The sequence below is a fragment of the Vitis riparia genome, chromosome 6, assembly GCF_004353265.1.
Source record: "Vitis riparia cultivar Riparia Gloire de Montpellier isolate 1030 chromosome 6, EGFV_Vit.rip_1.0, whole genome shotgun sequence".
Lineage (NCBI taxonomy): Eukaryota > Viridiplantae > Streptophyta > Magnoliopsida > Vitales > Vitaceae > Vitis > Vitis riparia.
In genome coordinates, this window is record NC_048436.1 from 15,933,220 (window position 1) to 15,960,338 (window position 27,119).

A 27,119-nucleotide genomic window follows, 5' to 3' on the forward strand; every position below is an offset into this window, starting at 1 on the left:
CTAAATCTCGTGTGTTTTATTATTATTATTATTATTATTATTATTATTATTATTATTATTATTATTATTATTATTATCATAATTCAAATTGAATATTTGATATGACACCAAATAGCCATTGTAGCCTTTTCCTAATAACAATACAAAGTCACAACTTCAAGCCTTTTAACTTTGATTTTAGCTTATAAGTGAAACCAAAATAAGAAGGTATGGTTCCATTTGGAAAGTATTTTTGAAAACAATTTTAAAAAATAGTTTTGAGAATAATTTTTAAAAACCGTTGGCATAGTTTGTAAAATAAAATACTAGTTGGAATAAAAGAAAATGTGAAAATAACTATAAAAAAATATTTAAAAAAAAGCACAATTTTCATTGTTTTTATTTTGAAAAATAGAAAATTGTTTTAAAAAGTAATTACAAATAGCCTATTTGATAATTGTTTTTAAAAACAATTTTGAAATTGATTTTCGTAGAACAAATTTAAAAAATGGTTTTGAGAATAAATTAAAAACTGTTGGCTAAATAAAATACTAGGTGGAATAAAAAATAAGTGAAAGAAACTAAAAATAATTAAAATATATATTTTCTAAAAACTTAATTTTATTTGTTTTTTGTTTTAAAATATAGAAAACTGTTTTAAAAAGTAATTACAAAAAACCTATTTGACAACTATTTTCGAAAACAATTCTCAAACTTATTTTTTACAACAAAACTCTATTTGAAAATTTGTAATATTTATAATATTTTTTAAATATGTTTTAAATATAATTTTTACATCTAGTGTTTAAAACAATTCTAAAAAAAAACAATAAAAAATAATTTAAACATTTTATTTTATGCTTTTAATAATGAAAAATAAAAAATAGTTTTTAATTATTAAACATGTTTTTCTTGCTTTTTATTGTGAATAATAGAAAATTATTTTACAAAACAATTCCCAGTCCAAAATGGCCGGAATGTTCGGGTTGCCTTGGACAAAACCCATTGCTCGTATACATGATACAATTCGGAAAATAATCAACTTTCCTTTTAAAAAGCGGAGCATTTTCCTAGCCGGATGTGCAATAATATTAATATTTATTTTTCTATTTTTACCACAAATGGTAAATCACCAACTCTCGCGAATTAGTCTCACGTACTATAATTGATACTAAAAAAAAAGCGGAAGATTGGTATTGTTATATGATTTTTAACGTTGGATAAAAAAAATAAAAATAAAATAATCTTTAAAATCTTTCTACTTGGAAATGATTTGCTCTTGAAATCACCCGAAGAGTAAGGACAAAGAAAACAAATTGATGATTAAAGAGTCAAATGAAATGAGCTGACAAAGTGGCTTAATTCGGTTTATCACATTTGAACAAGGAATGATGAGTCTCCATGACCAATCAATCCTCCTACCAAAAGGGCTCAATCCACGGAGCTCCAGTCAACGGGATGAACACAGGAAAAAGTGCACTTGGATATTTGCCAAAAGGCCAAACTACCTATTTTTGCCTCTATCATGATTATTATACTCTAACTCATCCAAATTCCCTATACATATATGGAAATAATTCACACAAAAAGATTAGTTTGTTCCCACTAAACTGACCATTTAACAGCAAATCTGACTAAAATCAAGAAAAGAAAAATGGCAGAACTAGATCATATACATTAATACTGAAGATAATAATAGTCCATGATCGGAGAAAAGAACAGAACTAGCTGATATCACACACAGGAAATAAGCTCGTGACTCACACAGAGTATACTATTACAAAGCAAGGTAGCACAGACCTTGGGTTGAATACCAGTAACTCTTCGTCGTCCACCAACCTTGTCAGCGATCCGCCGCCGCCTATGGCGCTTCTGCCCACCACTGAATCGAATCCGCCGTCCTCCTTATCCACTTCGTCCTGGTCGCTTCCGATTCGGCCGGCCACCACTCTGCACACAAGCATCGCTCTCTTCACATTCATGAACCTGAACTCGTCTTCGATGTCCTCCGGGATCGTGGCGTGTGCTCTCCAGCTGGTGGATAGCGTGGAGATTCCGTCCAACTTGGGTGAGAATCCGGTTCTGATGATCCCACAGACGCTGCAGTACTGGTGGTTGCAGACGCTGGAGTTTCCGTTTTGCCCCAAATTGCATAGGAACGTCGAGCAGTGAAACCTCAGGAGCTCGTTGCCGTCGGCGATGCACCTCTCGTCGCGTCTCCGAGCGGCGCCGTTTCGCGCCGCTTTGGATTTTACAGACTCTCTGTACTCTTCGAACCTCGCCAGTATTTTCGAGCTGTTGTGGATTTTCAAGATCCGCTGAATTTTCGGTATCTTTTCACTGTCGGTCCAACCGGTTTTGAATATGATCCGGACTATGTTATTCCCTGAATCTCCGTCAATGAGCTCCGAAACCGCGTGTTTCAGGGCTTGATGCTGTTCGAGATTCTGCGGTTTCTGAAAGACTTCGCCACATGCCGGGCACGGAAAGATATCGTTTCGGAGAGGAAAGAACTGATGGTCGGCGGAGATATCGGACTCCGGGCGAGTCGCAGTCGGGACTTTGCGTTGAGGATCCGACACAACCATCATTTCAGGCAGTACAACGGAGACCACGGAGTGCAGGGACGATCTGGCGGAAGACACCGTCGCCGTCGCCGTCGCCGGTTGCGTGTCCATACTCGCCGTACATGGCTTGGATGCGAAGATCTTTTTCAGATAAAACCACGAAGACGAGAGAGCATTTCGCGATCTACTACGAGAATCCATGGGCGAAAGGTGGTGGGAAGACACCGGAGACACCTTCCTTTTTCTCGAAGGGCGGCGGTCGCCATCCTCCACGGTAAACATAAAACAACCCAGATGAAACAGAAGTATAAAAAGAGAGATGAATCTGCTACAGAACGAAGATGTTATGCCGGCCATCATTAAAACTGAATGTTGAATGAAGTTATCTAAGTGCCACACAGAAGCTTACAAAGTATTGCATTGCATGACCTGTTCAAGACGAAGAGAAGGGAGGACTTGGGAGAATGAGTCTGATGATGAAGAAGAAAAAGAATGAATGTAACCCGACCGGGGTGGGGACATGGAAGAATAAAGTTAAGAGTAGGTGTAACGCAACTTCATAGCATCTATCACAAACTTTTTACAATTTCTCTTCCTGGATATCAGAGATTCATATCTTTATATAATACATAGCCAGTATCTCAAAAAAAATAAAAAAATAAAAAAATAAAATAAAATAAATCATTTCATTTCATCCACACCAGAAAGGTAAGTACTCTGTCATTTTATTTCAACGATGTCCAAGAAAAATGGATTTTTTTTTTCCTTTCAATATTTTCTATTCCTCTTTCCCTTTGAAGAACGATACACTTTTTATATCTTATTGTTTTTTCATTGTGGTTAATAATCTTTGAGCATTGCCTCTTAATGAAAGTTTAATTAGATTTGAGATGCTCTGTCTCGAACTTTTTCTTAATGGAACTATTAAAAATGTAAATATTTTTTTAATGCCCCCTAAAGGAGAATCCAAAGCATGCATTCACGCAAATCTGCCCATTTCCACTAGTCTTTGTCCAATGCCCTGTACTCTTTAAAGCTCGAATGAAGCCATTTTATTGATATAAGTTTTTACCTTTATTTAATTTTGGACTATTAACTATGAGACAAATCTCCTAAGAATCTTAGGCCATCTTGTAAAGGTTTGAGTGGAACCAATTTCAAGGAAAATTGATTTCCACTGCCCACTGAAATGGTTTGTATTATGAATCTACTTTGAGGGCTCTTATTTATATGTATTTCTTTTCTAAAATTATTTTTCAAACACCTATTTTTTAAAAATAAAAAATAAAAAATAAATCCTAAAATCACTGCTAAATGGGCTCTAAATTAATTTATGGACGTAATTTTTTATTAAAAGATTCTCGTATGAGTGATTGTTTGATTTTTATTTTTATTTTTTTTAACCGGGGATCTATGATTTAATAAAAGTAGGGACAAAAGGACAAAAATAAGGAAAATATTCGTTGGGATATAAATTTGATATACATGCTTAAAATGTAAAGGGAGAAGATTGAGGAAAATAATTAATTTGTTTTGTTTGTTTGATATTAATATTTTCTTAAATAAGAACAACTTATTTTAAGGAGGCAATACAAATTTGTTAATTTTTTATATGGGTAAATAGAGAAATAGAAATAATCTAATTTTTAAAATAAGATTTTTTATATTTTATTTGTTTAGTTGATCCAATATAACATAATATATGATAAAAAAAAAAACATATATTATATCATATTTCATATTTGTTTAATGATAGAATATGATAAGTAATGGAATATATTATCCACATTTTTTTATCTCTTTTATATGGGATATGCATATCCCATATATTATAAATTTTATTTTATTTTTCATATACTCGTTTTGTAAAATAAATATTTTATTATAAATTAAATTTATGGTTAAAAATAAAAACTAAAAAAAAAGTGTTTATAAAATAATATTAATATATGATATATATATATATATATTACATATTGAATAACATAATATATAAAATTATTTATAAAGTTTAAATATTTTAATCATGAATATTGTTAAAATATAAGAGAAATTTCAAAATTTTAAATAGAAATATTAAAATATGATATAATTTTTATTTTAAACATTGAAAATAATATATATTTTATTAATTTCATAAATTAAATATAAATATAATATAAAATAATATATTCCATTATATATTGTGCTTTAGAATATCATGTTAATAGGATATATATATATATCAAAATAGATCATATCTCATTGAAAATCTATTTATAAAATATGTTTCATATGCAATGGATATGATATCAAAAAATATACATATCATATCTTATCTCGTCAATCAAATGTCGCATTTATATTTTTCATAATAAACCAAATTGAAAACTATTTTTTTAAAGACATTATGGATCAAAATACAACGCAAATTTATTTGGATAAAATAAAACACCTTACATAACATGAAATACAAAAAATTGCAATTCATGTAATAGATTATTAAGATATAGTAATCATATATTACCTATTAGAAAAATTAGGCTAATCGAATCTAAGGTGATCACCCTAGAGGGGGGGTGAATAGGGTGATGATATATTTTTGTAAGTTTAAATTATGTGAATGTAAAGGACAATTATATACAAATATATAATAAAATAATATAAAAACAATTACATATAAAGTAAGATAGTACAAAAGAGAGAATGCAAACATAAGATTTTTATAGTAGTTCGGCGCAACGACCTATATCCACTCTTCTCTAACTTTAATCCTAAACTTGAGGTTCCACTGATTCAAGACTTCCAACACAAGCTTTCAAACAATATAATTAAATTATGGTTCCAATCCCCTTTTAGACTTCTGGCTCAAAACACCATTTACAACTCTCAATAGACACCCTACTATTGAATAACTCTTCAAGTGATACCTCACACTTAGACTTTTCTTCTCAAAGATTTACAAATGAGAATAAGAAATATTCTCATAAAATCTTAATACAAAACTTTAAGCTTAAATGCTATAAGAAAACCATAATTAAATAGTGCACTCAATATATGCAAGTTTTAGAACAATGGTGCATTCAAAAACATTATCCCAAGACTCAAATATATTCAAAAAAGGTTTAAGAAGGTTAAACTTTTGAAACAATGAAGATTGCAACATTTTTATAGAGGAAAACGACCAAACTAGCAGTTAGGGGTTCAATCAGTTGAGATGGGAGTTGATCGATTGATTAGCCATTATCATTTAATACTTGGCAGGTAACATTGGACCTCGACCGCCCCTCGACCAAATCTTGATTGGTTGAACAAGAGTTGTGGAAGAGAAATAAGGTTTTTGTATTATTCGACCGGTTGAGCTAAACTAGTAGATTGATTCATTGTTCGATTCAACTGGTTGAACCGTTTTTTACTCAACAACCATCATTTTCAACTTAAAACCTTTTAAATAAGCTTATAAAACATTTAATACAAAATTTTAGTTGATAACGTGAAATCATCTAATTTTAAAGAATTTAAAACAAAATTACTTTTTGATGATTTTGGTGCATAAATTAATAATATAATGCATGAAAAACATAATGCATCAACAACCTTACAAAGAAATCTTATGAAAATTAGGTCTTGAAAAACACTTATCTTTGAGGTATTTTTCTTTTTATTGATTTCTCTTTGACAAATTAACCAAACATTAGTTTCACATTACCGATTGAGGTTTTATAAATGGAATCAATTTTTTTTTTTTGTGAAACAAAGGATATCTAGATCAAAGGAGAGAACATATTTAATTGCACTTTATGCTCCGATCTCTTTTGAGTGAAACAAAGGATATCTCGAAGAGAACGAGAAAATCCCATATGACCAAATTTCATATTAAATTTAAAAGGAAGTTAAAACCAAACAAAAAATCATAATATTATAAATAAAATTTTTTTTGCAGAGCTTTTATAGGAAATAATATTTTTTTATTAGTTATAAATTTTGAATAGATACTAAAATCTCATATAAATTTTTTTTCCAAAAAAATGGTTTGACATTTCCTTCTTGTAAAGATTAAACATCATTTTCAGAATTGGACACACGTAGTTAATACTGCAACTATTCGCCTTTTAAAGGCCATAATCATTATAGATTTTTAAGGTAGTATCAATTCAATTAAGCTTCTTATCGCGCTACAATGGAATTATGGAAGCCATCTAATTATGTATGGGTATATTTGAGGGCGGTCCACGTGATCTCACATGTTTCACCTTTCTTCATAAGTGGGCCCATCGTGATCTTCACTTTTGCCTATAAAAATTCTACCCTTCCCTCCCTCTCTCTTTTCCCTTAAAAGATACACATATAATATTCTACAACCAGGCCAAAATTTATTTATTTTTTTAATCTTTTGATGTGGACTTTGTAATCAAAATCCACATGCCCAACATCCATTTCGATAACGAAATATTACAAAATAAAAAAATATTAAATCATGAAAAAATAGAAAAATAAATATTTTAAAATTTTTTTAAAAAAATTACTTTCAACCAAAAAAACTAAAAAAATAAGACATCATCTTCACATTGATTAGTATCTTCACACTGATTAGTGGTGTTTTTTTTTTCTTAATTCTAAATAGAAGTTAAAATTAAATAATATTTAATAGCGTTAAATATTAAATTGTTATTTTTGAATATTTTATTTATATTAATTATTAAAAAAATCAACATATTATCTTTTTTATTTAGAGAAAACCAAAATAATAAGTCATAAAAAAAAAATTAAAAATTTGAAAGTAAATTACTTTCAATAATAAAAAAAAAAACAAACACTTTGTCTTATTCTTAAAATGATATTGAAGTGACTTTTCTTTAATTTAAAAATAAAATAGTGTTTTTTTCATTTTATATTTAAGTAAAATTTGAGAAGGAGAACATATTTGTTGTAAATTTTCTTATTAAGTGAATAATCGTCGATATCTAAAACTATACATGACGTGAAAGTCAGATAGAGAATGCGTTGGACAATGATTTTAAAAAGTGTTTATAATATTTTTAATATAAAATTTTTTAAGTATTAAAAAATAGTTTAAAAGTGTTTTTTAAAATTAGAAATATATTTAAAGAAACATATATGACTTTTTTAAAAGATTTGATTTGTAAAAAGGTGATTAAAATAAGAAAGGAAAATTAATTTTCATATAAGATTTTTTTTTTTTTTTACGGTGGAATTTAACTATTTTATTAGAATATTATGCCGACACAATACAACGAAGAGATACCATACTCCCGTGATAGTAAATTATTATTATATTAGCCATGGTTTTTTTATGAGTTCAAAATTACCCATCATTTTGCTGTGATAAAACCAAAAATTTGAATAACAAAACTTAGGGAGAGAAGGGTAAAAATGGAATAACTTAAACTAGAAGCCAAAAAAAAAAAAAAAAAGGAAGAAAGAAGGCATCACCTGAAAAAAAGAAGGCATCGTCTTTTTATTTTTGACTGTAAAAGAAGGAGTTTGACTTTGAGGAGTAAGGTTGACCCGCCAATGGAATAAGTGCTGCTGTGCCGGCTCCTTTCTCTTCCACTTATCTTTCGAAGCTTTAATCCACTTTTTTTTTGGTGCTCTTTTTACCGCAACAAAGCTGAAAGCAGAAAGCTGCCGACATCGTTGGAAATCATCGCTACTAAATATTGGCCACCCCTGAACAATAAAAAGCCTAATATATATTTAAAATTATATATAACGATGTGGTCCATTGTTGTAGGCCAAATCTGCAGTGAAATCCCAAGGGGGTTGGATCGGATCTCCCTGAAAGCGAAAGCGGACGGCGTTCGACCCCATGTGCCACTCTCCTTGTGTCGGCGGTGAACCGGATTAAGATAACATCTTGCTTATGTGGTATTTGTATATATCTTGATGATCCAATTCTTTTATATTTTGGTCATAATTATTTATATTTTATATATATATATATATTTATATCATTTTTCATTGATTTATACTGCATTTATATATTTTTAAATGGTCAAAATTATAAATTCAGTAAATATCGAACTAAAGCGATTACATTTTATATCCCCATTATAATAAATCCGGTTTTTAAAATCCAAATTAAAGCAACTTATAAGACCGATAGATACCCGACATCGAACATGATGTGAGGAGTGTGTTTTGATTTAAATGTTATTAAAGCTCCACTTTGGGATAATTTTTTAAATATTAAAAACAACTATTAAAGTGCAAGCTTAACTTTTCCTTAAAAAAATTATGTGGGAAGGAGAGCGTCTACTTTTTTCTTAAATGCTATGTCCAAGGTAATTGTTTTTAATTAAAAATTTTAAAAATATAAAGAAATTAATTTTTTTTTTAATGAATATATTTAGAAAATTCAAATGCACAACAACATCATCTATTTTTACTTCCACTTGTTCCATTTCTAAATGCAAAAGTTAAAAATAATCCTACATAGGTTATAAAATTTTGAATTTAAATAATTAGTTTTAAGTTTATGAAGACTTCATGTTTTTTCTTAAATAGAAATTAAAATTAAGATCAAAATCATAATTAATAAAGAATGATATTAATATCATAAAAAATTTATTAAATATTAATGAATATTTTACATAAATCAAAATACAGTTGCTATACGAAGAGAAACAACATTTTTCTAACTTTTATAATAAATTTTTTTATAGGTCATAATCTATTTGAATAAAATTAATAAAAAATATATAAAAGCCTTTTATCGAACTTGAAAAAAACTTCCTAATTCTCGTAAATAGATCGAAATGGGATCTAAGCTTTCTTTTAATTTGCATTTAAGCTTAACAAATAGAAACAAAGAAATATTCAAAGACCATAAGCTTGATTTATATGCATATATGTTAGAACAGTGAACACCCGTGCATGAATAGTGAATAGTAAAATTAACTTACAACTTAACATCATGCTATAATAGTAGAAATTACAATTTTGGCAGTGAAGCTTATACACATAGCACAAAGGAGCAAAGCATATCTGTAAATTTCCAAGTGAGATAATAAACAAAAAGAAGAGACATTGAATTGAGATCCCATACCAATCTATTATGTCTGCGAATTAAATTGTGTTGCTATGCATGGGACATCTGTTGCTAAGCATGGGACATCTTACCTGCAATTCATAGGCCCCATGAAAATGCCCTCTTTTGGCCTTTCCCATATGACTTATCTAGTTATCCCACATGTAGCAAAAAAAAAAAAAAAAGGAACAGTGAAAATAATACTGTTATCGTCATTTAATATGGTCAAAATATACGGAAATTCATATCTTATGATATATGTAAGAGTACCCTATGAAAATGGGTGGTGACAATTCAAACTTGTGGGATCCCCTTCTTAAATGGACACACTGATTTCACTGCAATTAGGGCATGGGGATGGAGAAATTTTTGGACCCATATACTTGAGAGATTATTATTGGTACTTAGTGTGAAGAAGCATAATGATATAGAATCTGTTACTTACTCTTCAGTTAAGGGGCCTTAAGGCCATGGAGTGATGAGTTGACAGAGTGTGATGACTGACCCACTTGAGTTTCAAAGTGGGTTGATGTTGGGTGTTATAATTGCTACTTGGGGCATTGCTTCTTGAGAGAGTGAACACAATTGAGAATCCCAAAAGGGTGTCTCTTGCTTCTTATTTATTTATGGTGCAATCGGATTATATTGGAGTTGTTGAGGAGTTGGGTTTTAGTTTATGGAATGTTTCTTTGGAGGGGAATTGGAGTGAATGTGCTTGGTTTGTATATATTATGTGGAGAAAGTGTTGAGGATTGAGGACTCATCTATTTATATTTGTTATTTAGACTTTAAAAATAAATAAATATTGGAATTTAGAAATAATTTTAACTATTAAACACATAAATTTTGAAGTTTCCTTTTTATTGAAAGAACTTATCATCTTATTTATTTATTTTAGTTAATTAAATTTTAATGAGATGATAAAATATATATGAGTGATTATACCATATTTAACTTATTGATTTGGTAAAATATATGTACTAAATACCTTCTCAAACATGAATGATAATATATTTATAAAATGGAAAAATACTAAGGTTTTAATGTAATTTATTCATATTTTGGAAAATGAAAAGATCTATATTTTTGTTCAAATAAGAGAAAAAATATTTATTTTTAATTATGTTTTTAAAAATTCTAAAAATATAGTAATTTTTAACAAAAATATCAAAATATAGTTCACAAGTCCATTTCCTCTCACTAGGAGATAGAAGGGTTAAGTCCAAGTCATCATTGTATTCTTTTTATTATTATTTTTCTATTTTTTCAAAATATTTTTGTTGGGTAGTTTTGGTCGAGGGTAATCATGGTAGCTTTTCTAATGTATATGATTGTTGTATTCATAATACTTTATTTTAAACATAAATATGTATCTTGTTATATGATGAAGCCACTTTTTCACTTTAAAGTTGGTGGGTGTTTCAATTTTTTTTTTTTTTTTTTGAGAAATTCCAATAAATTAGAAAATTTCTTTTGAAAGGATATAATTATGGATAAGAACTGGCTCCACTCTCAATAATTTCTAAATACCCAATGTCTTAAGTTAAATAAGATGATGGCAAAAGCCTCATCATGATCACTTTATTTTAAAATTTAGTAACAAAATTTGAACCTATACATACTTTATGGAGTATTTTTAATTTTATTTACATAATTTTATTACTTAAATTTCGTTTGACATAACCTTGTCAATGTTCAAAATTTTTTATCTATTAAAATAATTTTATTGTTTTTTTTCCTTATAATTAAAGCATTTTGAGATTAAGACACTTTTTTATTAATTTTTTTTAAAATTTAAAATGTTTCTCAACATCAAATAGAAATTTAGTTGGGATACTTAGAACCCGTTTGGCGGTATTTTTAGAAATTACTTCAAGTATAAAAAATATTTTTGAAAAAAAATCATTCGATGAAACTTTAAAAAATATTTTTAAAAAGTTGAAAAATATCCTTAATAAATGATTATCTGAAAATATTTTTATAAAAATATTTTCGTTAAAAACATTTCAATTATAAATATTATCAAACTCATTTTAAAAATTGGGGTGAAATGAATCAAACCTTATGATTTATAAATATAAGTTAGTGTAATGGGCACAAAAGCTCCAAGTCATTGTTATGAATCATTAAGCAAAACAGCCTTTTAAGGCTTAAAAAGCTTTTGCTTCTCTCAATCTCCTGACACTAAGGAAGGTCACATGGCGTTACATGTTACAGCTCATATAAGCTTCAACTTTTGAGGTTGAATAGGATGTGATGACCACACTGCTTAAAGTTATGGAATAAAGTGTTGCATTCCACTTTGGAATATGGTTTCTTGGGTTTTAATAATATGCTGATACAAATACAAAGAAGACAGGGTAATAGGGTGCGAATATATCCTCTTGCTCGGGTTTGGGCAAGGTCGACTTCATTGTACCCAAATCTAGAGCACTCACTGTCCTTAAGTGGGATGATGACAATGCTCGAAGGCAATTCAAGGAGGCGTGATCGGACAACTTAGCCCATGCCCAAGAACAAACTCAATTTGGGCTTATATGCTTCACCTGCGTTGCACTCTATTAGCTTGTATGTAATTATTGGGATGGTAGAGCTCTAAGATGATGTAATTGATGGACATAAATAATCTAAACATGCTCGTAATAATCTTAAATAGCAATTAGATCATAAACGAAATTGAAAATAGATTGAAAATATGCCTCCCATTATTACCATTCTTATAAGCTAAAAATGTGTTTTTCAATTTTCAGGTTTCGAGTGCTTTTAAATATTTCTCAACCTCCACTTAGATGATGTTTTTTTAAGGTTTAAGGAACCTACCCTTTAGTGCTTTGCTCCTTTTTAAAGACTCTCCATCATTGAGTCTGTTTCGAGCGTGCACAGAATATGTGGTAATGATGTGAACATGATTTCCAAATGTTAATACCCGTTCCTAAATTGATGGAATAAATGTGGACCACATTTTGAATCATGTCTCGATTTATTACCGAAGATCCAAGAGAAACAAAATCCCAACAATAATGCCAAATGTCATAGAAGAGTTTAAATATGGATAAACTCTTATGAACTTCAAAATTTTAACATTCAAGAGACTCATCCCAAATGCGTCCTAAAAAGGGCCGGACTTATTTGTCATCTAGGAGATGATGCTGCAGGATATCCCAATGGGCTTGTATATGTAGGCCAACGGTTAACTATGAAGAAACCCTGGACTTATATCAGCCTAGCTTAAGCCCACATTGGGCCTGAATTTGGAGATACTAGATGAACGCCTGCATTATTCAATTTATAGTATAGATATTAAGGTGGCAATGATTTCATTACATAATTCATAATTGGGAAGGAATACGGCCCAATTTCATATGTCTATTTTGGGCCAAACCCATCAGTTGCAACCAAGAGAGGTAGGTGATGAAAGGAAATGCTTCGGTAGATTGAAGCTGAAAAGACTCCCCTCGCTAGAAGACATTCTCCTTGACTTTCAAATGGGGTGCACGGCAAGAACTGCCTTCAATCAGTAACCATAGAACTCAGAAAGAGGACCATGTAAGCTACAATCCCCGATATTTATTGTTTACCGGATGACCGGTTTGGCAGTTTCCAAATCAGTTTACCGTTAATGAACCCAACTTAGAGAATGCCATCTTCTCCATCCAACTTGACACGTGTCGAAACAGTAACCAGTGCCCATAAATATCGGCTCCTCACTCCATCCAAGTCTTCTTCCAACAAAAAAACACGAAACCTGTTTAAAAATCTTCACCCGGAACGATTCTTCTCCACTTCTCACATTTCCCCATGAACGCCAGAGCTTATCTCTTCTCTTTCTCTCCCGATTTTCACGCTCTCCACAGCCACAAGGCCTCATCCGATTTTCCGCTCCCAAAGAAGAGACTGTTTCGGTTTCGGTTTCAAGACCGGACATGCGTTTTTCGTGTTTCGGGCCGAAACGCGGGGGAGTTCAAGGGCTTAGCCCGGAGGGAAATTGGGAAAGTTTTTGCGGAAGTTAAATCGGAGCAGGTGAAGTTTCGGGAGGCTCTGGACGACGTCGTTTTAGGGGAAGAGGATTTGGAGGGTGATGTTCCGTGGTGGGAACAGTTTCCGAAGAGATGGGTCATTGTGATTCTGTGTTTTTCCGCTTTTCTTCTCTGCAATATGGATAGAGTAAGCTTGTAATTTTCATTTTATTTTTATTTTTATTTTTAAAATTCTATCTGCAGATATGGAAATATTGAATTATTGATTTCTATTCCAGTATTGTTTAAATTTGTTGACTAATTCTACATTCCATTCGTTTAGTGGCGTTTTCTTCAGGTTTTAGTGGATGCTTTTAGTCTTTGGAGGTTTAATTGTATCCTGCATAGTTCTACCACACTGAGTAGCTGAAATTCTTTTAGCTATTATAAATTTATAATTACTGATGTTTGTGTCTGCATTGTTCTAGGATTTTATAAGCTAAGATCATTATAATGATTAATTTGATTACTTGCTATCGATATTTGGTAATTTAGGAGTAATATCACTGTATAGATTGTTCAGTGAAGTCTCATTTTCTCACTGGTTCTACATGGCAGGTAAATATGAGCATTGCGATACTTCCCATGTCGGCCGAGTTCAATTGGAGTCCAACTACTGTTGGTTTGATTCAGTCTTCTTTCTTCTGGGGCTACCTGCTTACTCAGGTAATGAAGCTTTTCTTTTGAATTGCTGTTGTTACCATAATTCTGAGTGAAAATATTGAGTACCCTAGCTTGGATTCTCTTTAAGGTTTAATTTTCAAATGTTTTGGTTTTCCTTCTGATTTGTGATTTTAACCTATAGATTGCTGGCGGAATATGGGCAGACACAGTTGGAGGGAAGCTTGTCTTGGGATTTGGCGTCGTTTGGTGGTCTATTGCCACCATTCTTACTCCAATAGCTGCCAAGATTGGGCTTCCATTTCTACTTGTTGTCCGTGCTTTCATGGGGATTGGCGAGGTTGGTAGCTTGGCGCTTGAATTTTTTCTTCCATCTATTTTTTTCCCTTCTTTAGTATGATGTGAAGAAGCTTAAAATGAGTTCATCAGCCAAAAATTAGCTTTAAAATCTTAATGAAATGAGGTGATGATGATGCATTGATATTGTGGTTTGGTTTTTGTTACTCCCCAATCCCTGTAATTGATAACTGTAGGATACAATTTTTCTTGTTGGGTAAAATGAGTTCTTTTTGACAACAAATACTGAAATTTTGCTTCTTTGGCTCTCTTTCAGGGTGTTGCTATGCCTGCAATGAATAATATTCTCTCAAAGTGGGTTCCTGTAGCAGAGAGAAGTAGATCGTTGGCATTAGTGTACAGTGGGATGTACCTTGGATCTGTTACTGGCCTAGCCTTTTCACCATTTTTAATCCATTCTTTTGGCTGGCCATCTGTATTTTACTCCTTTGGTTCTCTAGGAACAGTTTGGCTTGCAACATGGCTAAGTAAGGTATATTTTTACTGCCAATATTCAACTTCTACAAATTCTTTGTCAGCTCTTTCTTTTACAAAATTTCTTGCAATATGTCCATATGTTATAGAACCTGCTGCTTACCATTGGTTTATTTATCTGCTTTTCCGTGTTGGAGAATAAAAATTTCGATATGGTGTTTTTTATTTCTCCTTTTCGTTGTTGCTGTAGGCATACAGTTCACCTCTTGAAGATCCTGAACTGCTGCCTAAAGAAAAGAAGTTGATTGTTAGCAACAGTGTATCCAAAGAACCCGTTAAAAAAATACCATGGAGACTAATCTTGTCAAAACCACCTGTATGGGCCCTAATAGGGTCTCACTTCTGTCACAATTGGGGGACATTTATTCTTCTAACATGGATGCCCACATACTATAACCAAGTAAGTATCTTTCCATAATTGCAACATATATATGTATATCATGTGTGTAAAAATTCTGGTAAATCACAGACTTGGTGATTTGCCCCTAGTCATTTGATGGCGTATCTCGGGACCTTCTTTTAAGCAAGTCATGCGCTGTATTGTACCTCATCATGGTTCTTTTTCACATGTCACCAGTTTTCTGTAGTAAACTTGATATCGTCTGAATTGTGGTTATCTAGATTTGTTATATGCAATATAGCGGTCTGAATTGAACAAGCATTCCTGTTGGTTTGTATCATAGGCATGTTAAGTTTCCATCATCTCGTAACTTGTGGTTGGATATTATGCTACTAGAGCTGTACACAATGTCAAAACCTGATGTCACTTTGGCTACAGTTCTTTAATTTCAAGTAATATTTTTTCTTGGTTTTGTTAAAAGAAATATTTTGCCTGCAATGAGATAATTGAATGCGGAATATTTTATAGGTTTTGAAGTTCAATCTTACAGAATCTGGGCTTTTGTGTGTGTTGCCCTGGCTTACAATGGCGTTTTCTGCTAATCTTGGAGGGTGGATAGCAGATACACTTGTGAGCAAAGGTTTATCTGTCACCACAGTTCGCAAGGTATTGCTATTCTTTTTTTTAAACTATAACTCATTTTTTAGCATAAAATTGGAAGGATACACACAAACCGTAATTTTTTATGTCAATATTATAAGATTTTAATGCTAATTTTTCATAAAAACCTTTTCCCCCAACATAAGAATCATATTCACTTCCATTGACTGTGGCATGAGCGGCTATCTCTGGTTTGAGCTTTGGCTCATCAAGTGATGAACTGAATTCAACACGATGTACCCAATGAGTTTGCTGCTATTTTCCAGTTAATGGACCTGCCAGTATGGCGGTACTAGGCTGGTCGTACTGAGCTGTCATTGTATCACAGAGGAATTTAAATTGCTAGATCACATATATGATTGAGGAAAACGAAGCTTGGTTTTCAGATTTCATAAATATTGCTGCTTTGAGTAACTCTAGCTTTCACTGAAGTTTTCTGTGTTCAAGTACCTCTATTGCTGTTACATCTTATTTCATAATCTTCCTCCCAGATCATGCAAACGATTGGATTTCTTGGCCCAGCTTTCTTCCTAACTCAACTAAGCCATGTTAATTCTCCTGCAATGGCTGTCTTGTGCATGGCATGCAGTCAGGTATTTCTGCACAAATAATTATTTCACTGCTGTAACAGATTCTACATTCTGGGTTCTCCATTCCCTGAATCCCTGTCTCCATTTATTTTTCGTTCACCGTTTCATTTGATCAAGCCCAGGCACATTTTTTTTAATTATCCATGTTGGTTCTTTACTTTTCTCTGAATTTGAAATTAGATCATTGATTCATCACTACTAAGAAAAATCAATTTAATGTTTCTGTCCCAAAATAGGGAACTGATGCATTCTCGCAGTCTGGTTTATACTCAAACCATCAAGATATTGCCCCTCGATATTCTGTGAGTATTAACACTTTCAGTATTGTTACCATACCAGTTAATGTTTGCTCATGCACAATTCAATATCGTGATTGCTCATCTTTGGGTTTGAGTGGTGGGCATAACCTCATATTTCCATCATAAGGTTGGCCCATCATTCAACCGCCGGCAGATGCCATTAGAGATGCAAATTCCTGTGGTATTTGAATTCACTGTCTTGCTCCATCAGAGGTGCTATAACTGTGCCATCATAGTCCATCTCTTCTTTTACAAAGGGAAAGTAATGTGCTAAATTTCCTTTTATAATGGCCAGGGAGTATTGCTTGGACTATCCAATACCGCAGGGGTGCTGGCAGGTGTCTTAGGAACAGGAGCAACTGGCTATATCTTGCAACATGGTTTGATCTCATCCCTTGCATTTTCTTTTACAGCTGAGACTGTGATAGGCTAAATACGATTTTATCTCAAATCACCAAGTTGTGGCCAAGTAGGCTGGGCTGGGTTTTTTGTGGTTATTGAGAGTATTGAAAGCTGGACTGACGTAGTTGGTATGAAGACCCTGATTAATAGAAAACAAATCAGAGCATTTTAACTTGAAAGATCTAATCTCTGCTCCAATCCTAGTGGTTTAATGCTTGACTAACTTGAAGGGCCAACCTTTAACACTGAGGTCCATCGAGATGCTCTTTAGATGCCAACTAACCTACAACCTATTGGTATTTAGACTGAAGACTTCCAACTCCTGGTCTCTGCAAATGTTTGTTTTCCATCCATTAACCGACCATGGCCCTGGTGGCCTGGGGGCATCCTTGTTATGCTCCCTTATGGATTGTCAGGAGGTGATTTCTCTGTTTCTTTGCTGATGATCCAGTATGTTTCTCATCTACTGTTGTTGATAATTCTCAGGTTCTTGGGATGACGTCTTCAAGGTCTCGGTTGGGTTGTATTTGGTTGGAACCGTGATCTGGAACCTCTTCTCAACCGGTGAGAAAATCTTGGATTAAGTCTCTCAGATGAATTGAAAATTCAGCAGTGCTCACTCGGCTCCGCACACCTGAGAGTGCGACCAAGAGAATGCAAAGAAGAAGACAAGGAAGAGGCTAGCAATCTGATCCATTCAATTCTTGAGCTCGAAGGATTGGTGAAATTTTTTCTGCATCACCAAGAAGCAAGAAGCCTATGAAAACGGTGGAGCTTCCATCTCAATGTAGCAAAGATATATACAAAAGTAGCCTGACCTGTATATGTTATATATTCAATACTCGACACATCATCTTGTGATCATGCAGTGAATATACATTCTTTTTAATGAAAATAAAAAATATTTGCTGATAAGTATAAAAAAAACAAGAAAATAACATTATGCTTTATTGATAACAAACATATAAAAATCCATATCTATACGAATATTGCTATTTGATATGGAGTATGGACATATATTAGAAAGACAACACTCTTCCAAATGACATGTGTATAAAACAAGAACAAATTAAATGACTAAAACACCCTTCCAATACTGCCACATGGACAACTATTACCCTCATAGAGTCCAAATACCAAACCAATACACAGTCGAAAATGCCGAAACCGTCGTCCCTACGCTGACGTGGCGGCCCCAGGAGGCTCAAGCCCACGTGGATGCAAGTACACGCGCAGTCCATTCTTCATGAAGAGAGTCAAAGACATCTTCTGCTCCACCCGGTGGCCGGGAACAGGAGTCAGCCGGTAGCGTAACAGTACGGCGGATGCCACCGACTTCATTTGCAGGTAAGCCAAGTCCTTCCCCAAACAGGTTCTCGGTCCAGCGTTGAACGCCACAAACTTGTAACCATCCTTGGGCGGTTCGAACCGGTCGCCGCCGGTTGAGAGCCACCGCTCCGGCTTAAACTCCAAGCAGTCCTCACCCCATATCGTTTTCATCCTCCCAACAGAATATATAGAGTACGTCACAGTCGTACCTGCCGGCACGTAGGTTCCGTCAGGTAAAATATCGTCCGATACTACGTACTTGAAGTCCTCCGGTACGGATGGGTATAAACGCAGCGTTTCGGCTAATGCCGCTTTCAGGTAGATCAACCGATCAGCTTCGTCGAAGACCAGAGGCTCTTCGAGCCACTTGGTTTGGTCGTCGCCGCGTGTTTCTCTGAGAACTGTCGATAATTCGGTGGTGATCTTTTCTTCGACTAGTGGGTTGTTCATGATGAGCCAGAAGAACCAGCTCAGCGCGACTGATGAGGTGTCGCGGCCGGCGAGGACGAAGTTGAGAGCTATGCGTTGGAGGACGGAAGTTGGGAAGACGTTGCCATCGACATCTCTCTTCTTCATGAAGCGAGATAGGAGGTCATCTGATGGCCTTTCTTTGCGGGCGGCGACGGCGTCGTTCATGTAGTTTTCAACGACTCTAAGGCTCTGTTTGAGCCTCCTCTCCGCTCCAATTCTCAGAAACTTCTTCAGTCTCCATAGAAATCCGGGGTAAAGCAAGCGTTGCAGAGTGGACTCAGTGGCGGAGTCAAATGCCATGGAGAACGGATTTTCTGGAAAATCGGGGGAGAGCGTTTCTGGATCTTTTCCGAAGGTGAGTCCGCATATATTATCGAACGTCAAACGGAGGAGCAAGTCCTGCATGTCCACCGACGACTTCTCGGAGGCGGCCTTCTCTAAAATGCGCCATAAGCGCATCTTAATGGTCCGGTTCACCCATCTAGACATGGCTTGGCGAAGCGTCCGGGTGGTGAACTCCAGAGCAGCAGTTTTTCGTTGAATCAGCCACGTGTCTCCATCAGTGTTGAAAATCCCTTGCCCTAGCAGATCATGAAAAGCCATTTGCCATGTTGGTCCTTTCGGGTAGTTATCAAACCGAGTCCTGAGAATATGCTCGAGGTTCTTGGGGTGACAAGTGACGGTATAAAACCCCTGTTTGTAAGCCAAGAAAGGAAGAGCAAGGGTGCATGTTTGGTACGTGGCAGCCCCACCAGTTTCTCTCAGGATTCCAGAGATCCAGTCGTGGATTCTCCTCCGGTTCATGAACAGCGCCGGAAGGCTACCCACCACCGGCCACATCTTTGGGCCGGTCAGCTTCCGAGCCAGGAGATAGAACCAGAAGACATATGCCGACGCTGCAGCCACAACAAAGAATACGATCGACGGAGTTTCCATGTGGGATCGATAGTCAGTGAATGGAGTAGACTGTTGTGCCTACACCGAACAATGAAGATAGAGATGGGTTGGCATATGGACACCGGTCTCTGCATATATATTAGGATATTCTGAGAAAAATTTAGGAGTAGTAGTTGGGACTTTTTGCCTCAGATGGTCGCTGTTTGGTTGACGAGAATGTGCTGGAGTTTGCACACGAAAACCATGCCAAATCAAGTTCATACCCTACAATGAATTAGGTGTGAAATACGTACTCTCTAGTATTAACTGAAACGTGTCGTGCCCTTGATCTAAGAAATTGAAAATAATAATTCTAAGGTTATGACCTATACCTCTCCACTCTATATATCATAATATTTAAATAATTATTCATAGTTTTACATAAAATATATTAATTTGTAAAGAGAAAAGTCCTTGATCTGCACTTAGCCACCAGTTGATTGCTTGCGCATGGGTAGACCAAGCTACCTACTCCATCTAGAGCAGGCATGCAATTTCTCCTTTTTCTTTTCTTGTTACTATTGTTATTGACCCATCTGCCTTAGTTCGTGTGAGAAGGTGGTGGTTAGAAATGGTTTACCCGTAATGAGAAATTGGCCTTGTCCCTAAACCTGGAAAAGAAAATTATTTCTCAAGGACAAGATGAAGAAGCCTCTTTGACCTTCTTGAGTGTGGGTTAGTAGCTCTAATCCCATGCAGGTAACTTTGGGGTAAAGAAATGAAGGGTTGGAGTGAGAATATATAAAAGAATATTCATCCTAATCAAACTTTTTATTTTTATTTTTTATTTCTTATTTTATATTTTCTCAATTTTTGACATTGGCTTCATGGGTCACGTTTCCAATTGTGTCTGGTTAAAGAAATTTGTTGGGAGATTTGAATATGAAAACATTTTTATTTTTTATTAAATTATTATGTTTTTATGTATAATAAATAAAGATTCCTTTGGTAAGATCCCCCAATTCTTCCAAACTGGTGAAAGATTCCTATGGTAAGAAACCTCAATTCTTCATTGTTCCTCTGTAAGAAATCTATTGCCAGGATGAGAAGGAAAGATAAGAAAATGGACAACCCTAGTTCCTACCCTAGTATTTGGTAGTCGGAAATTTTGATGTGAAAGATGAAAGGAAAAAAAGAAGATAAAGAAAAAAAAAAGTTAATAAATTATTTATTTATCTTTAAATTTTATTTCTTTTATATAAATGTTACATAGATGCATAAAATATTATTATATTTGATTTTATTTATATGATAAAGCAAGTATGATAATTTTTTTTTTAATATTTTCCAAAAACTAAAATATTGTACAAAAAAAAATGCTAAAAAGATAAAAATTTAGAACAGAAAACATTGGAAATGACAAAAACAAAAACATGGTTGTTGAAACTTGAAAGTATCAAAAAGGACTGGGTAGAAAGAGAAATTTAGGTTAAAACCTAAAAATCGAAATGGCTTAGGTTAGAAATCTAGCCAAACCTTGTGCATTATGAAAGAAAAGGCTAAGTTACAACCCACGTGTCTTAAAAAATATGGGGTTAATTGTAAGATAAATTAAAAAATTAATTTGTAAAATATGATAAAGACGAAAAAATTTATGAAATTACAATAAACCAAATTGTTTCTTCAAGAGAGGTCTAATTTGAATTTAGAGAAATTTTTTGGTCTTTCTAAGAAACAATTTTGAAAAGACATCTTCAAAGTAAAAAGAGATTATTTTTTTTTCTTTTAAAAAAAGCTTCAAAAATAAAAATTGTCCCTCAAGAAACTATTTCAACTTTTGTAATAATATTTTTAATTAACTATATATATTTATAATAATAAAACTATTTAAAATATATGTATTATAAAATTAATTAATTCTATGTAACAAATTTAATGTAAAAATAATTATTAGTTATTATGGTCATATTATTTATAAATAATAATATTATCAATTAATTATTATATATTGTTTTGAATTTAATTAAAGGTTAATTTAATTTCATTCAATAAAAAGATTAATGATTTGGTCAATGAATTGATTGATTAATAAATTTAAAAAGTTGATTAGTTTGTTGAAGAAGTCACTCCTAGAGATACAAATATAAATTATTGAGAACTTCACTTACTTGGATATTAGAGGAATTCTTTATATTGACACTAGATTCTGACAAGGAGTCATTGTGATATTATCATACGACTTATATATTACAATTCATTATTTTTTTTATTTTTTCTAGAAGCTAGTCTAATAGTAAAGTCTATTTGATGTTTTGATGTTTTTGATTTGCCCGACTATATAGAGAGATATGTCGAGCATCTCAAATCAACATACATGATATATTAGACCCAATTGTAATACTTATGGTTACAGATGATGAGATAGACACATGATATTTTCAATACCATATAATAGATAATTACCACCATCGCTATTATGCATATGGGTATATACAATACTAACACATCACATGTAAACATCTATACAAGCAATATATATTATAATTTTTCTTTTTGAAAATAGTTATCAAATATGACCCTAATGTTTAAAAAAAGTAGTTGATAATTTAAAAAAAATAGTTGATAAGAAATTCTACCTATATCATATCTTAAAGACACAATTTTATTATTTTACATTAAAATCATGTCCTAGAGGCATGATTTTATTATTTTCCATTGAAATCGTGACTTGAACACATTGATTTTCTATTTTTAAAACTAAAATTATGTTTTTGAAACACAATTTTTTTATTATAAAATGCACCACGATCAAGGGATAGTAATTTCCAAATGCACTACACTAAAGTTGTATTTTTTAAACATAATTTTAATATCATGGGACACGTTTCCAATTGTGTCTGGTTAAAGAAATTTGTTGGGAGATTTGAATACGAAAACAATTTTATTTATTTATTTATGATAAAATTATTATGTTTTTATGTCTAACAAATAAATATTCCTTTGGTAAGATCCCCCAATTCTTCCAAACTGGTGAAAGATTCCTATGGTAAGATACCTCAATTCTTCATTGTTCCTCTGTAAGAAATCTATTGCCACGATGAGGAAAGATAAGAAAAAGGACAACCCTAAACTTATATTTGGTTGTTGGAAATTTTGATGTGGAAGATGAAAGGAGGTGAAAAAAAATATAAGAAAAAAAAAGTTAATAACTTATTCATGTATTTTTAAATTTGATTTCTTTTATATAAATGTTACATAATTTAAAGATGCATAAAATTCTATTATATTTGATTTTATTTTTATGACAAATCACGCATGAGAAATTTTTTTTTTCTTCACATTTTTTTTTTAATATTTTCCAAAAACTAAAATATTGTAATAAAAAAATGCTAAAAAGATAAAAATTTAGAACAGGAAATATTGGAAATGACAAAAACAAAAACATGGTTGTTGAAACTTAAAAGTAGGGTAGAAAAAGAAATTTAGGTCAAAACCTAAAAATCATAAAAGAAATGGCTTAGGTTAGAAATCTAGCTCAAACCTTGTGCATTAGGTAAGAAAAGGCTAAGTTACAACCCACTGTCTTAAAAAATGTAGGGTTAATTGTAGGATAGATTAAAAAAATAATTTGTAAAATATGATAAAGACCAAAAAATTTATGAAATTAAGATAAAACCAAAATTGTTTCTTCAAGAGAAGTCTAATTTTTTTTGGTCTTTCCAAGAAACGATTTTGAAAAGAAATCTTCAAAGCAAAAATAGATGATTTTTTTTTTTCTTTTTTTTAAAATAGATGATTTCTTTTAAAAAAAGTTTCAAAAATAAAAATCATCCTTCAAAGAAACTATTCGGGAGAATTATCCTACAGGGTGGGTGGAATAATTATTGAAAAGGGTGGTCTCTTCCTATAATTCTTAGGGAGGACAATAATAAACTTAAATACCAAAACTATACTTCAACTAAAACTTCTAAAATTCAAAGCATTTAAAGCACTTCACTTGATTTTTTAAGACATTTATGGTGCATGAGCCCCACATTTATTGTAATTATTGACATTCAAATTTTAAATCAAAAATTTGAATTTAACCCTTACAATTATTATATATAATGATAGTATAATTTGTTATTTAAATTTACTATTTAAAATAAAAATACTTCTAAAACATATTTTCAAAATATCATTTATTGGTTTTTTTTTTTTTTAAATTTTTATTCTAATTTTTAATTATATTAAGAAAAAAATAAGTTCTATAATTATATAATAAAAATGATGATTTTTTCATATATATATATATATATATATATATATATATTTTAAATCAATAAATTATGTTTTTGTATTAAATTCAAGGAAGTTAAATATTTAATTTTTCATTCAGATTATCTAAAAAGAATAAGAAAATGATGTAGAATGTTTAATCATTTTTTATTTTTTATAATAAAATAGTTTTTTTCTCTCAATGTATCGAGTGGATGATATTAATACATTTGATATGTTGAATATTAATAAGATATAAAAAGTGATCTTCAAGATTATTACTTTTATTATAAAATACAGGTACAATAAAAATATGTTATAATTACAGTATAAATACATTTACGTTACAATACATTACAATATAAATATTTAAATTTTATTTTTTTTATATAAAGGTTACATAATTTAAAGATGCATAAAATATTATTATATTTGATTTTATTTTTATGATAAAGCACGTATGAGAAAAAAAATTTCCTTCATATTTTTTTAATATTTTCCAAAAACTAAAATATTGTACAGAAAAAAATGCCAAAAAGATAAAAATTTAGAACAACAAATATTGGAAATGACAAAAACAAAAACATGGTTGTTGAAACTTGAAAGTATAAAAAAGGATTGGGTAGAAAGAAAAATTTACGTTAAAACCTAAAAATCACGTGAAAGAAATGGTTTAGGTTAGAAATCTACCTCAAACCTTGTGCATTATGTAAGAAAAGGCTAAGTTTCAACCCATGTGTCTTAAAAAATGTGGGGTTAATTGTAAGATAGATTAAAAAAATAATTTGTAAAATATGATAAAAACGAAAAAATTTATGAAATTACAATAAACCAAAATTGTTTCTTCAAGTGAAGTCTAATTTGAATCGAGAGAATTTTTTTGGTCTTTCTAAGAGATGATTCTGAAAAGAAATCTTCAAAGCAATTTTTTTTTTTTTTTTTTAAACAAAGTGTGGACCTTGTATTTTTGCACGTGCGCTTCCACTTGATGGCAAACTCGCTTTTTATTTGAAAAAGATTTATTTTTTAGAAAATGACTTAGAGTTGCAACTTATTTTTGTTTTATTTTTAAAGGGAAAACAAAATAAGAAAGAAAACCCTAAGTGTGAGCCCTTATTTGGGCTCGGGGGTCAGGTTACTTATTGGGAAGGTACGGTAAATACCGTAGCACCCCTCTAAGAGTATGGCACGGGGAAAACATGGAAGAAATGCTAATCTGAACTGAAATGTGCAACGTATCAAAGTGTAGAAGGAATGTCCGACTGTAACTTGAACTCGTATTGATATCTGTGCACTCTCAACTGGAGGCCAAAAGATAGAGTACTAAACCCAAACTGTAACCAAAGAGGCTTTGAAGGCCCTCAGATGCACCCAAGTGTAGGGAGGGAAATCCTAGTCGAAGGATCTAAGGCTCAACCTACAAGGTCAATGTGGCTCTAAAAGGAGATGGATGGACTTTAAAAGATCCCTAGCAAAAGCGATCATACCCTCCGATGGTACGCAACCCACCTCTGAAGAGACGAACCGCTTCCATGCAAGGTGGTCATCATCTCCACACATGCACTACCTCAACATCTTAGGGGGTTTCCTACAACAAAAACTCTTGTAACTCTCAACACTTAAGTAGTCAACTAGAGTGCGTAGTGAGCGGTGTGGGTGCATCCAAAAACCCTATGAAACTAAAGCAAAAGAGAAAGCATAATGGTTGCACAAATATCCATGAAACCTAGCTCTGGGCTATACAGGTGTTCAAAGGTCGGCCTCCTCTAGAATGCTCCTAAACATCGATATAACTCGTCGCTAGACCCTACTCCTAACCTCTAGCTTGGTTAGAGAAACAAGCACACATAAAGCCCCACACTTGCAAAAGTAAGAGCCGAAATGAAGGAAATGACTGAAACCAGAGGGTTAGAGGTAAGTGGATAGATGAGCGACTCACACAGACAAACAACATGCAATCAAATAGGAGAAGAACAGTCATGCAACAGGCAGTCAAGCGGAACACATATATATCACCTATGTCCACACACAAACCATGACAATCAAGATGAATAGAGACAAAGACAACATGCTTAAAGATGATCAAAATAATATACAAGCTAAAGAATCAACACATTAAGTCAAAAGATATACAACAATTGAGTCTATACATGTGAGGTGAGCAGAACAATCATGGCAAGATCGAAGTCACAATGCTAAGACAGGTAAGATAATCAATCAACATAATCAGCATGTCAATGTCCCAAAATGAATATAATAACCAAGCATGCATCAAGAATAATGATATCAAGAGCTCTCAATGTGCAATCAATAGTCAAACAAACAAAAACACAAAGAGAGGTGAGTACCCACTGATCGACCAATCAAACGCCACATTTGCCTCATCTTAAGTTCGAGCTTGACCTTCTTGAGACTCCCTAGTGGAGTCTCCATTTTATGGATCTCGCATTTCTACACATGCACTTCCACTCGATGGCGAACTCACTTTTTATTTGAAAAAGATTTAGTTTTTAGAAAATAGAGTCGCCACTTATTTTTGTTTTATTTTTAAAGGGAAAACAAAATAATAATAAAAACTCTAAGTGTGACTCCTTATTTGGAAAAGATGGTATGTGAAAAACCAAATCTAGGCTCGGGGGTTAAGTTACTTATTGGGAAGGTACGGTAAAGACCGTAGCACCTCTCTAAGCCCCTAAAATGGGTCTATACTAAATAAAATGAAACAAGTGTGGCAATTGATTGATTAAACATGGATACCAAAAGAACATCAATTTAAAAATAATCGAATGAACAAGAGAGGCAAAAAGTGTACCTGAGTAATGAGTTGATTGTTTAATGAAAAACAAAGGTT

General features: G+C 32.4%; 3 protein-coding genes across 5 annotated transcripts; 1 reads left to right on the forward strand and 2 right to left on the reverse strand.

Moving 5' to 3' along the window:
- Positions 1–1,610: 1,610 nt before the first annotated feature.
- On the reverse strand, positions 1,611–3,102 carry LOC117916910. The gene has a single exon (XM_034833133.1). It carries the CDS (start codon positions 2,904–2,906, stop codon positions 1,740–1,742), a length of 1,167 nt encoding a protein of 388 aa, XP_034689024.1. The 5' UTR covers positions 2,907–3,102; the 3' UTR covers positions 1,611–1,739.
- Positions 3,103–13,289: 10,187 nt separating this feature from the next.
- Positions 13,290–18,224, forward strand: LOC117916392 (sodium-dependent phosphate transport protein 1, chloroplastic). Of its 3 annotated transcripts, none has more exons than XR_004651553.1 (11): positions 13,290–13,740; positions 14,151–14,258; positions 14,398–14,553; positions 14,827–15,042; positions 15,235–15,444; positions 15,913–16,050; positions 16,536–16,637; positions 16,871–16,936; positions 17,229–17,313; positions 17,586–17,672; positions 17,822–17,906. XR_004651553.1 is itself a non-coding variant. In XM_034832361.1 (10 exons), exons 1-10 carry the CDS (start codon positions 13,375–13,377, stop codon positions 17,917–17,919), a joined length of 1,545 nt encoding a protein of 514 aa, XP_034688252.1. In that variant the 5' UTR covers positions 13,291–13,374; the 3' UTR covers positions 17,920–18,224. The 3 variants fall into 3 exon arrangements, 1 of the variants encoding a protein (XP_034688252.1); XR_004651552.1 differs by having other exon boundaries at positions 17,586–17,754; positions 17,822–17,883; XM_034832361.1 differs by lacking the exon at positions 17,586–17,672 and having other exon boundaries at positions 13,291–13,740; positions 17,822–18,224.
- A 31-nt stretch (positions 18,225–18,255) lies between these two features.
- Positions 18,256–20,144, reverse strand: LOC117916391 (cytochrome P450 86A1). Its single transcript, XM_034832360.1, has one exon. It carries the CDS (start codon positions 20,069–20,071, stop codon positions 18,512–18,514), a length of 1,560 nt encoding a protein of 519 aa, XP_034688251.1. The 5' UTR covers positions 20,072–20,144; the 3' UTR covers positions 18,256–18,511.
- Between the last annotated feature and the right edge of the window lie 6,975 nt (positions 20,145–27,119).

What these genes read in the sequence shown, in the direction of transcription:
- LOC117916910 (XM_034833133.1), bottom strand. Translation starts at nt 2,906, where the DNA reads ATGATGGCCGGCATAACATCTTCGTTCTGTAGCAGATTCATCTCTCTT.
- LOC117916392 (XM_034832361.1), top strand. Translation starts at nt 13,375, where the DNA reads ATGAACGCCAGAGCTTATCTCTTCTCTTTCTCTCCCGATTTTCACGCT. An exon ending in GGGGCTACCTGCTTACTCAG is followed by an intron (nt 14,259 to 14,397) that starts GTAATGAAGCTT and finishes TTTAACCTATAG; the next exon opens with ATTGCTGGCGGAATATGGGC. An exon ending in TGGCTATATCTTGCAACATG is followed by an intron (nt 17,314 to 17,821) that starts GTTTGATCTCAT and finishes GATAATTCTCAG; the next exon opens with GTTCTTGGGATGACGTCTTC.
- LOC117916391 (XM_034832360.1), bottom strand. Translation starts at nt 20,071, where the DNA reads ATGGAAACTCCGTCGATCGTATTCTTTGTTGTGGCTGCAGCGTCGGCA.